General features: G+C 33.6%; 1 protein-coding gene across 5 annotated transcripts in view; it reads left to right on the top strand.

The window, feature by feature from the left end:
* Positions 1-13,267, top strand: part of CDKL2 (cyclin dependent kinase like 2) — a 76,705-nt gene that overhangs the window by 40,180 nt on the left and 23,258 nt on the right. For all 5 annotated transcript variants that reach the window (XM_074228461.1, XM_074228463.1, XM_074228460.1 and 2 more), the window contains 4 exons: positions 7,324-7,450; positions 10,180-10,478; positions 11,015-11,093; positions 12,853-12,949. In XM_074228461.1, the coding sequence (XP_074084562.1) occupies positions 7,324-7,450; positions 10,180-10,478; positions 11,015-11,093; positions 12,853-12,949 (602 nt within the window). The remainder of the gene's footprint in view (positions 1-7,323; positions 7,451-10,179; positions 10,479-11,014; positions 11,094-12,852; positions 12,950-13,267) is intronic.

The raw sequence follows: 13,267 nt of genomic DNA, 5'->3' as shown, positions 1-13,267 counted from the left end.
GAAAAAAGGAAAAAACACGTAGGATGACAGTATGTAGAGATATGTACATTTAGCAGTTGTAATCATGAATGTAAATGTAATGAACTCACCCATAAAATGTAAGAGGACAGCAGAATGGACTAGAAAGTAGAATTCCAGCAGAATGTTGTTTATAAGGAACACACTTGAAACATAAAGATTCACATTAGAAAAAATGCTTCAGGTAAACTTAGAAAAACAGATGGCATTTGATAATGTTATATTAAAATTAGATAAAATAGAGGAGCAGGGAAATTTCATTATAGAGAAACTATATTAAGGAAAAATAGATAATGGAATATCAACTGTCTGTATTGAACAGAATAGCATCTAAATGTTTAAAGGAAAATCTGTATTTATAGGTAAAAGTATTAAAACATAATATTGGAGCATTTTAAAGTCCCCCATTTCAGATTTAGATAAGTGTAACAAAAATTACATGAGAAAGAGTTTGAGGGCCTGAATAGAATTTTATTTTTTTTAGATTTTATTTATTTTGAATTTTACAATTTTCCCCCCATTCTTGCTTCCCTCCCTGCCCCCCCCCCCCCCCCACAGAAGGCATTCTGTTAGTCTTTACATTGTGTCCATGGTATATACTGATCTCAGTTGAATGTGATGAAGGAAGAAAAATAAAGTATGAGATAGCAAAATTACACAATAAAATAACAGATTTTTTTCTAATTTGAAGGTCTTTGATCTTTGTTTGAAGTCCACAATTCTTTCTCTGGATACAGATGGTGGTCTCCATTGTAGATAGCCCAAAATTGTCCCTGGTTGTTGCACTGATGGAATGAGCAAGTCCATCGAGGTTGATCATCACTCCTATGTTGCTGTGAGGGTATACAATCTTTCTCTGGTTCTGCTCATCTCACTCAGCATCATTTCATGCAAATCCCTCCAGGCTTCCCTGAATTCCCATCCCTTCTGGTTTTTAATAGAACAATAGTGTTCCATGACATTCATATACCACAGTTTGTTAAGCCATTCCCCAATTGAAGGGCATTCACTTGATTTCCAATTCTTTGCCACCACAAATAGGGCTGCTATAAACATTTTTGTACAAGTGATGTTTTTAACCTTTTTCGTTATCTCTTCAGGGTATAAACCCAGTAGTGGTATTGCTGGATCAAAGGGTATGCACATTTTTGTTGCCCTTTGGGCATAATTCCAAATTGCTCTCCAGAAAGGTTGGATGAATTCACAGTTCCACCAACAATGTATTAGTGTCCCAGATTTCTCATATTCCTTCCAACATTGATCATTGTCCTTTCTGGTCATATTGGCCAGTCTGAGAGGTGTGAGGTGGTATCTAAGAGATGCTTTAATTTGCATTTCTCTAATAAGTAATGATTTAGATCAGTTTTTCATATGACTATGGATTGCTTTGATTTCCTCAGCTGTAAATTGCCTTTGACCATTTGTTAATTGGGGAATGGCTTGTTTTTTTTGAAAATTTCACTCAGTTCTCTGTATTATTTAGGAATGAGTCCTTTTTCCTAGTTGCAGAAATTGTTTCCCAATTTACTACATTTCTTTTGATCGTGGTTAAAGTGGTTTTGTCTTTTTAATTTAATGTAATGTAAATTATCTAGTTTGTTTTTAATGATGTTCTTCATCTCTTCCTTAGTCATAAACTGCTTTCCTTTGCATAGATCTGACAGGTAAACTACTCCTTGATCTTCTAGTTTGCTTATAATATTGCTTTTTGTGTCTAAATCCTGTATCCATTTTGATCTTAACTTGGTATAGGGTGTGAGGTGTTGGTCTAATCTAAGTTTCTTCCATACTTCCAATTTTCCCAACAGTTTTTATCAAAGAGAGAGTTTTTATCCTCATAGCTGGACTCTTTGGATTTATCAAATAGCAGATTACTATAATCATTTCCTGCTGTTGCACCTAGTCTATTCCACTGGTCCACCACTCTGTTTCTTAGCCAATACCAGATAGTTTTGATGACTGATGCTTTATAATAAAATTTTAGATCTGGTAAGGCTAAGCCACCTTCTTTTGCACTTTTTTTTCATTGAATCCCTGGAAATTCTTGACTTTTTATTTCTCATATAAATTTACTTGCAACTTTTTCTAGCCCATTAAAGTAATTTTTTGAAATTTTGACTGGTAGGGCTGAAAAGAACTTTAGAAAAAATTAGAGGTAATAGATATCTGATGATTACTAAATAGGAACAGAAAAGAGTTTATATCAATTTCTTATGGACTAACAATCCCCAAAATTTGTTGAATCAAAGAATAGCTTGCTTAAACAAAGGAGAATTGCATCTAAGAAAATAACAACAATTAGACACATACCAGACCTTAAAGGATGTCGCTAAAAGTAATCTTTAGGGGCAATTTTATATATCTAAATACTTTCATCAGTAAGAGAGAGAACAAAAGAAATGAATTGGATATATAGCTGAAGAAACTAGATAATCACAAATCAATCTCCCCCAAATAAACATCAAAATAGTTTTTAAAAATGCAAGAACAGAGTAATGATATTAGGAGCAAAAACTCCTCCAACTTTATTGAATTGACAAATAAATTATTTTAAAAAACAATAGAATAAGTATCTTTAAAAAGAGATAGAAACCAAATAATTCTTATAAAAAATTGAAAAATCAAAATCATAACAAATGAAGCAACAAAGGAAATTATCAGAAATGATTTTCTAAGAAAAATCTAACTTAGAGGTAAAGATTGAATATAAAAATATATTATCAAAAGAAAAAATGATAGATTATTTAAATATCCCATTATCCAGGGGAAAAAAATCATATAAGCCATAAATAAATTCCCAAAGGTTGAAAAAAAAACCTTTAGGACTTGATGAATTTGTAAGTGAATTAGATCAAATATTCAGAAAACACTTCATTTCAATATAAGCTGTGGTAGTTTTCTTCCAGTCTTTCAGTGCTTAAACCAGCAAGGGATAAAGCAAATCAAGAAAACTGTAGGCATATATTAATATATTCTACTGAAGCAAAAACTTTAAATAAAAGATTAGCATATAGGCTATAATAGCATATTAGATTATACACTATGACCTTAATGAATTTATATCAGGAATATAGAGTTGATACAACATGAGAAATTATAGTCATGATAAAACACATTGAGAGCATAAATAATAAAAACCACATCATTATGTCAAGAGATACTTTAAAAAATTTGGAAAAATTCATAATTTTACTGTTAAAAACAGTAGTTAGTAAGCATTAGAATATATGATTTTTTTCCTCTGTATAGTAAATATTACTTATCTAAAACCAAGAGTAAACATATATGAAGTGGTGCAAAATTAGAATTCTTTCTAATGCTATAAGGGAAAAACAAGGATGCCCATTATCAGCATTACTATTTAGCATAGTGCTGGAAATGTTATCCATAGTAGCAAGTCAAGAAAGAGAAATGGAGTGGATAAGCTTAGGCTAATGAAATAAAATTATTGATTTTTTGCAGATATAATTTTCTTAGAAATTTCTAATTAAAATTACTTGAAATCATAAATTAATTAAACTAGAATATAAGGTAAATCATCATAAATTATCAATAGCTTGCTTCTCCATGACCAATGAAAATTGGCAGGAAGTAGAAAAAAAGAAATTCTGTTCATAATAGCCATAGAATATGTAAATATTTATAACTCTGTTTATTAGGAAAGCTAAGGATTATATGAATTCAACTACAAAACAATCTTTTGCAGAAATACAGACACAAATATTGGAGAAATAACTAATTGCTCATGGATGTGCTCTTATTCATTGTTGCACCAATCACTCTATCAAAAGATTATTTTATAGAGCTATGAAAATAATAATGGAATTTATATAGAGGAACAAAAGATCAAGACTCAAGAAAAGTAATGAAAAAAAGTGGAAAAGATGTGTTCTTAGCTATATCAGATTTCAGATTATACATTCAGACATCATTGAAATGATTTAGTTCAGAAGTGGCAGAGATGTTGCATAAATATTTCACATCCAAGACATATAGGGATGTGATTTCATATTTATAAAACTGGAAACTAGATAAATGGTCAGCAAATAGAAACAGGTAGTTTTCTTCCTTTTTTTAGTTTTCAAAGGAATAAATCTAAACTATAAAAATGCTCCAAATAACTAATAGAGAATGTCAAATTAAAGAAGCACTGAGGTTCTACCTTAAGATTAGTAAAGATGATAAATATTGGAGGGACTGCAGGAAAACAGGCATACTTATGCATTACTGGTAGAATTGTGAACTGGTCAAGGCATTCTAGAAAGCAATTTAGAACTATTTCCCTAAAGTCACTAAATTGTTTATATCCTTTGATCCAGCACTACCCTATTAGGCATATGCCCCATCTAGAACAAAGAGAAAAAAGGAGTTATATGTACTGAAATATTTATATTAGCTCTTTTATAGTAGCAAAACAAACTGAAAAAAAAAAACCCTGAAAGCAAAGGGAAAAATTAGGAAATTACTCAAATATATTGTAGTATATGAATGTAATGGAATATTATTATTGCTCCTTAAGAAATGATGAAATGCATAGTTCCAGAGGAAATTGGAAGATGCCTATGAACTAATGCAAAGTAAACTGAGAACTAGAAGAACCATTTATATAGTAACAACATTATTTAAAAATATTATGTAAAGCATGTTAAACACCTCCTGCCAAAGAGATAATGGACTTAAAAAGCACTATTGAGCATAAAGTTTTGAATATGGATGATGTGGGAATGTTTTCTCAGTCAACTGTTTCCATTTGTTATTGAGCTTATCTTTTTCTTTTTTTTCTTATTTAATTGATTGGCAATGGAAAGTGAGAAGAAGAGAAAATAAACATCAATTGGAAAAAATTAAAAATACTAAAAGTTTTCACAAAATAAAAATATTGAGGAAGAATAGATTAATTGTAAAGTAGAAACTATGAAATTGGTAAATAAAACAATAAAACTGACTCAGAAAAAATTAACAAAAACTTCCAGAAGTTGGTAATATGTCAAAGATTATAGCAGAATCTAAATCTTCTTTGTACACTTTTTTTTTAGGATTTTTGTAAGGCAAATGGGGTCAAATGGCTTGCCTAAGGCCACACAGCTAGGTAATTATTAAATGTCTGAGACCAGATTTGAACTCAGGTACTCCTGAATAGATTAATTGTAAAGTAGAAACTATGAAATTGGTAAATAAAACAATAAAACTGACTCTGAAAAAATTAACAAAAACTTCCAGAAGTTGGTAATATGTCAAAGATTATAGCAGAATCTAGATCTTCTTGGTACACTTTTTTTTAGGATTTTTGTAAGGCAAATGGGGTCAAATGGCTTGCCCAAGGCCACACAGCTAGGTAATTATTAAATGTCTGAGGCCAGATTTGAACTCAGGTACTCCTGACTCCAGGGCCAGTGCTCTGTCCACTACGCCACCTAGCTGCCCCTTCTTCATACACTCTTAAGAAATACCTTAAAACAATACCAACTTAAATAATGATCAAAAAATTGAAAGATTTGGATTCCAAAGGAACACAGAGTTTCTCCATCACATGCAGGATTACATTTGCCACCCCTTTTCTTCTCCACATAGCTCGAAGCATATGGATGCTAGAAGAAGGGGTTCACTAGGGAAGCCAACATGAGCTCATGTAAACAGTCCAAAGACCTGCAGAACCAATCAAGGGAAATGGAAGACAATAGCAGGGAACCCACAAGTCTGAGACTGAACCAACTAGGGTCTTATCACCTTGTCCATCTTTACAGGAAAGATTGGAGAATGACCCTGGTCCAAAGTTCAGAAATGACAAAGAGAAGCTGAAGACATAAGTAAATAGATGAAAACCTTGATGTGAACATACTGAAATAATGTGGGTGAAGAAATCCCAAGCCCAGAAGGAGAGAGTAACTCCCAAACCAGTATAAGCAAAGGCTCAGGGAACAAAATGGCTTAGGCACAGGAATCCAAAAATGATTGCAAGAAATTAAACAAGGGGAAAAGAAGTTTTAAAGAGAAGAGCTCCTGAGGAAAGAGTTGGGAAAATAAATAGTTTTGGATGGAAGGCAGAATATATTACCAGAGTAGTAGATTCCCTGAAAGTAGGATAGGGCAAACAAAACTTAATGATCTCAAGAGGCAACCAGAAATATTAAAGTGAAGTAAAAAATTGAAAAATATGAAGAAAAGGTAAAATGTCTGCTATTAAAACCAACCAACTTGAAAGACAGAATAAGGAAAGATAATTTTGGAATCAATGACCTTTCTGAAAACCATATCCAAATAAAATGCCTAGATACTACATTTTGAGAAGTCATAAAAGAAAACTGCCCTTTTTGTCAGAACCAGGGGTACAGTGAAAAATAGACTCCTCAATAACTTCTGACAGGAACTCCAAATTGAAGCATCCAAGAATGTTGTAACCAAAATTCAGAGATTAAAGATCAAAGATACTAAACAGTCAGAGTTCAAGTTCTAAGACATAATCAGGATCACACAATACTCCACTTAAAGGAAAGAAAAACTTGCATTGAAAGCACTTCTACCACTAATGCCACCATTTGTAAGATGCTGCAGTATATATACCATGTGTTTCTATGCTACCCTTTTGGTAGTCAACATTTTAATTCCTCCGAGACTATTATAGTCTACTGCAGAAATGAATTGATTTTTTTTGCTAAATTTATTGAATTAAATTTATATACATTTATGTATATGCATGTATAACATATATATCCATCATCTATCTATACATGTGTCTGTATATATACACATATTTTCTCTTTGAGGGCAGATGCATGAAGTAGATGCTTGGTGAATGTAAGATGATTAAAAATACGATTCATTGCACTAGCACTATATTTTTCTGTGCCAAATCACAAGTTATATTATTGTTTTAACATTTGTAAATCTAGAAATAGGTGACAAAATTATTATATGACTGGAAAAAATTTATAAAAGTCTGATTTGTTCTATATCACATTGTGCCATTTTTCTGGGGGGGGGGAACCATAGAATATTCAATTAGATTCTACCTAATTCAAGAGAGAGATTACTGTATTCATCATGTTATATAATTAATTAAAATTATTTTTGAATGCTATTATTAATGTTATATATTGTGTATCAGCAGCATGTTTTACCAGCCATTAAATTATGAACTTAGTTCAATTGCCTCTCAATATAATGGTGTTCATCTAGGCCATCATTAGTTATTTTAAATTGATTAAATTAAATTAAAAATTAAATTTCTTGAAAGTCTAGTCTTATATTTATTTATGCCTCTATAATGGAGTTATCTTTTATTAGTGATTATGTTTTATCATGCAGATTTTCTAAGGAGTTAAAAAACATACAGAAAGATGCCAGAGAACTTTCTTCATTAAAAATATCTAAAGTCAGTACAAAGGAAAAAGATGATTCTTCAGATGAAGAAAGAGAAACACTTGTTATACAGGTAAATGTGAATCATATTTTCAATTTGCTTTTAATGTACTAGATTCTACATTTTTTAAATTAAATGCTTAAGAGAAATTTATAGTTTTCAAAGACTAAGTTGTCTTAGCTTGTTTTTGACTTTTTATACTTTCTCTTAGATGTATTATGTATGTTTCATTTCTTGGCATCCTCTCCACTCCTTCACTTCCTTTTAGGAAATTTGAGTCCTTAATTTGTTTTGAAATTTATCTTGTGGGTAAACAGAGATCCATTTTATTGTATTTTTTCTCTCAGCTTCATTTTCTTATGCAGAGAGCAGGAAAGAATAGGAAAATTTCCTCAATAATCTGTCTCCTGTTTCTAAACATTCTGTAGTATCTGTCTTGTCTTTTGTTACAGTTGTTTCTTAAATAAAACTACTCTTGGTGTTGAATCTCTGTGCAAAGTTGTGTACATTGTTATCTTTGATAATGTTGGCCAATTTTTTTCTAATAAACTTGTTTATGTGTTATAAAAGAGTAGAATTGCATTTAAGTGAGTATGATTTCATCAGTTATAGAATTAATGAAACTTTGCTTTGTAAAAAGCCTTATCCTTTATCCATATTGAGGATAATGTTTGCTGTCCTTTTTTTTTAGGGACAGTCCAAACTTAAAGAAAGTTACTAGAATAACAGATGAGAAAAGGATGAAAAGTATTTAGATTTTTTGACATTAGCATTTTTAAAATGTAGAGATTATTCACAGAGTATGTATACTAATGACCATTCAAGGACTAATAAAATATTGATTATATAAGAAAAAAATTATTGATAATTTTGGAAGTAGTTTTAGTTGAAATGTGAATTTGCGGGGTGGCTAGGTGATGCAGTGGATAGAGCACCGGTCCTAGAGACAGGAGTACCTGAGTTCAAATCCAGCCTCAGACACTTTATTACCTAGCTGTGTGGCCTTGGGCAAGCCACTTAACCCCATTTGCTTTGCAAAAACCTAAAAAAAAAAAGAAATGTGAATTTGGTTAAAGACCACTGTAATTCTAAAAAACTGGTGGGTCAAAGAGCAAATTATGTAACCATAGAAAATTTCTTCATTGAAAATAATAAAGAGGGGCAGCTAGGGTGCAGTGGATAGAGCACTGGCCCTGGAGTCAGGAGGACCTGAGTTCAAATTCAGCCTCAGATATGTACTAATTGCCTAGCTGTGTGACCTTGGGCAAATCACTTAACCTCATTGCCTTAAATAAATAAAATTTAAAAAAAGAAAATAGTAATAATGAGACAACATACCAAAATTTTTTTTTGGGGGGTGGTTTGCAGGGCAATGGAGTTAAGTGACTTGCCCAAGGGCACACAGCTAGGTAATAATTAAGTGTCTGAGGTGGTATTTGAACTCAGGTCCTCCTGACTCCTATCCACTACACCACCTAGCTACCTCAACATAACAAAATTTATGGGATGCAGGTTCTTAGGAGAAATTTTATATTACTAACAGGTTGGGAAGAACAAGTTAAGAAGTTGAGCATTTGATGAAATAGTCAACTGAACAACAACAAATCAAAAGTCTCCAACTAAGTCATGGAATAGAGATTTTGAAAATTAAAGAAGGGAGCTTAGAAGTATAAGAAAGGTAAAGAGAGACATCTTTTTTTCCCCAAGCAGTTTAGCTGAGAAAGGGAGGAGAGTTATTGGAGTTTATTTGATAGTCATTGTAGGATTTAGTGAGTGTTTTTTAAGGAGATCAACAGCTTTGGGTGTGTTTATTGGCAACAGGGAAAGGGGCAGTAGATAGGAAGATTAGAGGATTGTATAATCTTCTGGAGGAGGGGGGAGGGAATGGTATTAAAGGTGCATGTACAAGAGCTGACCTTAGCAAGCAGAAGAGCCGTCTTAACATCAGAGAGTTGGGAATCTTGAGGAAAGAAGAAAAGTTTTGAAGCAGGTGCTGTTGTGAGATAGAGGAGTGTTTCCTTTAGAAATACTAATTAGAAATACTAGATGGCTCAATGGATAGAACAGAGAGCTGGGCCAGGAGTCAGAAAGAGTCTAATCCAACCTCAGACATAAGCTATGTGATCCTGTTTGCCCTCATCCACTGGGGAAGGAAAAGGGAAACCACTCTAGTATCTTTGCCAAGAAAACCCCACACAAACCCATGAAGTCAGATACGACTAAACGATTGGATTGCCTTGCTGAATGTAGTGAGGACCCATTTGAGATTAGACAAAATAAATTTTAGTGGACCAGGCACCACAGTTCTGAAGAGGCAAGATAGTAAGATTGTAGTTTGGCATGGGATGATAGGATAAGGGAAAAGGGGATTCAAAAGAGGAAGATAAGGTAGATTTGGTCTGGTTCACCAAAGAGTCAGAGCATAATTGATGGCCTAGGAAAATACCCAGGTTGTGGAGGTCATAGTAGAGTTGAAGAATAAGTTTATGAGGAATAGGGAAGATAGAAGATTATGATTAGAAATTTCATAAAAAAGGAAATCAGAATTCTTGAACCTTAAAATGAATGCCTTGTGTGGTGATAGTTAGCATGAATTATTTCTTTTGGTATTTTTGCAAATGAATCTCACTAGAATTCATTAATTTTAATTACATCCTTACTAGAAGACTATTAAAAAGGAAATAAAAAAAGTATAAAAATTTTTCTATGGCTGATGTTTCTATAACAAGAGAGGTTATTATTTTTTTTTGGTTATCCTTTTCTTATCATTAATTCCATTAACATTTCTTTTTTGTGAATAGGATGTCAATGCTGATCCTAAAACTAATGATTCTAAAGTGATCAAAATGAAATCACCAAAAGCCAATAGCGAAAAGATTGAAAAACACAGCCGAACCTCCCATCTCAGCTGTTTCCCTGACAGTGGCATGAATCAGATCAGAACAGTTTATCCTACTGTTTTGGGGGTCTCCAGCAATAGCAGTGTGGATTGCACCAAGAATCCCAGTATGGTGATTCCTTCAACTACACACAATATTTCCAGCATTGCTTGCAATGTAAATTCAGGAATCGGGCCTATTGTAGGAGGCCATACTTACAGGTAGGAGTGAGATAACCCTGGTCAGATATTCTATTAAAAACATGTTTTCAAATGTCTTATCAGTGTCTGTATTCTGCCACATTGAAGATTTTGGCCCAATCCAAGCCTCATTGTGACATTTCGAAGGATTGTTGCTTCAGGTCCTCATGTTATATGACAGTAGCACAAATAAACAAAATTCATCTGAGGCCTGAGCAAAGAGTCCTACAGTCTAAACACATGGAACAGTCTCAAAGAGTTTGGGAGGAGAGCCCAGAGCTCCTTAGCCTGAATTGAAAGGCCATTGTCATGAGAAAGGGGAAGCTGGCTTGGATTATGTGCATTTCTTTAGTGGGATGTTGACATGGTATAATAAGTAATAAATAAATAAATAATGAAGCAGCATGGCTGAATTGTATACATCTGAAAAATGACCCTAGTAGCAGATTCAGTCTGAGAACTGAATAGTAAATAAGATGTTGTAATATTTGGACATTTTTATGTTTTGAACATGAGATAATGCTGACTCAATTTTGCTTTGATTTTCCCCATTAAAGGGTAGATGACAAGCTTAAAAGGAACCAGATTCCATTTGTCAAGCTGGGTGGCCATTACAATGCTAACCTGACCACACCGGTAAGTGGCCTTCTCCTAATGACAAAAGTGAAAATGCGGCCAGTTGTGGTCTTGTTTTGGTGTTAACCACAACAGTGAAGTGGCTCAGAGTTATGTCTGAAAATTCTGGGTCCCAAAAGATGCAGCTGCTCATATCAGAGTGAGTTATTCATGTGAAATAGTAGGCTTTAATCCTGAAACACTGTTCTTTCTAGAGTTAAATATTCTTGTCCAATCACTTTTTAAAAAAATTTGATATAGAATGAATTTATTTCCTCACACAAGTTTTAACAGTCCAAAACTAAGTAAAGGTTTTTTTAGATTGAGGGAAGACCTCTTCTTACTACAGAGACTTTTTTCTCTCCCTCTCAATTATTGTATGATGGAATGTTAAAATAACAATTTCGGGATAAGTCATAGAGCATTCTGTTGTTCATACTGAGGCCCATTCCTTATGCAATAGGTGAAGAGATTAAGGCTCAGAGATGCTGTGACTTGTCCAAGGTCACATGGCCAACTCAAGGCTGATTAGGCCTCAAGTCTTACTCTTTCTCCAATTTTACAGGGCTGTAACAGTCTGATCTAGGACTGGATTGAAAAACATTTTAAAATCCAGTAGTAGAGAGAAGCTCTTCCTTCTTCAAAAAAGCATCTCAGAATTGTGGATTGAGAGGCTCCGTGGTCCTCTCAGCTATAGCAACCCTGCCCTATTTACTTCTGCATGCAGTTTTGGGGCTTAATCTATCTCTGCCAAGAACCAAATTCCTAATAACTCCCCTCAAAGGTGTATATGGAATGATGCTAAAATTCGACTACAATATTTGCAAACAAAGAGTTCATTAGTACTTTGATAGCAGCTCAAGAAATGTCAAATTTTATATATTACATTGCTTTTCCTCTTGTTTTCCATTTTTAATTGATAATTAATTAGGATCAATACTTAATTTAATATGATGATTTGGGAGCTTTTATCTTCCTTCTGACCATCTTTTCATCATTTCATGCTCTTAAGAACCTTACCTTAATCCTGTACCAAAGGCAGAGTAAGGAGGTATTCAAAGCAATCAGTGTAGTTAATTTTAGTCATATCCTTCTCTTTGTGATCCCATTTGGTCTTGTCTTGGCAAAGATAGTAGAGTAGTTTTTCATTTCCTTCTTCAAGTCATTTTTCAGATGAGGAAACTGAGGCAAACAGTGCTGAAAGTGACTTGCCTGTAGTCTCTCAGTAAGTGTCTGAGGTTGAATTTGAACTCAGAAGATGACTCTTCCTGATTCCCAGCCTAGTGTTTTATCCACTATATCACCTAGCTGCCCTGCCTTTTGATATTATTACTGATTTTCCAATGGTCATATTATACTTGGCTCCTATTGCCATGGATTAGTGAATTAGCCAATCCTACTCTGATGCCTTCTCCATAGTGTTGAGATCACTTTGGAATCTTGAAAGCTATTTCAGAAGAGGCTGCAGAGGCTTTTGGTTTAGGCCTTTAGTATAGTATTGGTTTTTAGTATAGTAGCAAACTACAGGTTAATTATCTGTACACCAGTGGAGCAACATTTGGAGAAGATCATCACAAGGTTTATTAAAGGGGGATGAACATTCGGGTCACAACAACCCTTGAAAACATGAAAGAGTTGTGACCTCTGATTACAAAAGGGAGAACCCAAACTGGCTAAAGCATAGGCTTGTTGTTATGTAAAGATTACTTTAGAGTCACTTGATTTATGTCCATTACATTCTCATGGTCTTAGGTCTCTAATGAAAAAAAATATTTTTCAGGTGAATGAGAAAAGATGGGAATTCTCCAAGACAGAGATTCATTTGCCTGAACTAAATTATAATCACCTTCCTGAAGTCAGAGGAATTGAAGGCATAGGTATGTGTTTTAATTCTTTTTCTCTTTCTGCTTATATGTTTTGGTATTTTAAAGTTTTTTTTGTACTAACAATGTACTAACAAGTAAACAATGGAGGAAAAAACCAGCATTTAAAAATTCACAGCAGCCTGCCACTATACAGCAACTTTATTCAAGAGATATGGGGATTAGAAATGTAGACAGGTTTAAAAAAGTCCCCCAAAGCTTCCATTCTTTACTGTCCCCCCCCCCCCCGGTCTGTTTGTGTGTGTGTGTTTGTGTGTGTGTGTGTGTGTGTGTGTGTATGTTAATCCTTTAGTTCAAAATTCTGATACAGAA

This window comes from Macrotis lagotis, chromosome 3 (assembly GCF_037893015.1).
Source record: "Macrotis lagotis isolate mMagLag1 chromosome 3, bilby.v1.9.chrom.fasta, whole genome shotgun sequence".
Taxonomy (NCBI): Eukaryota; Metazoa; Chordata; class Mammalia; order Peramelemorphia; family Peramelidae; genus Macrotis; species Macrotis lagotis.
The sequence above is the reverse complement of the archived record's forward strand: the minus strand, read 5'-3'. Positions and strand labels throughout refer to the sequence as shown.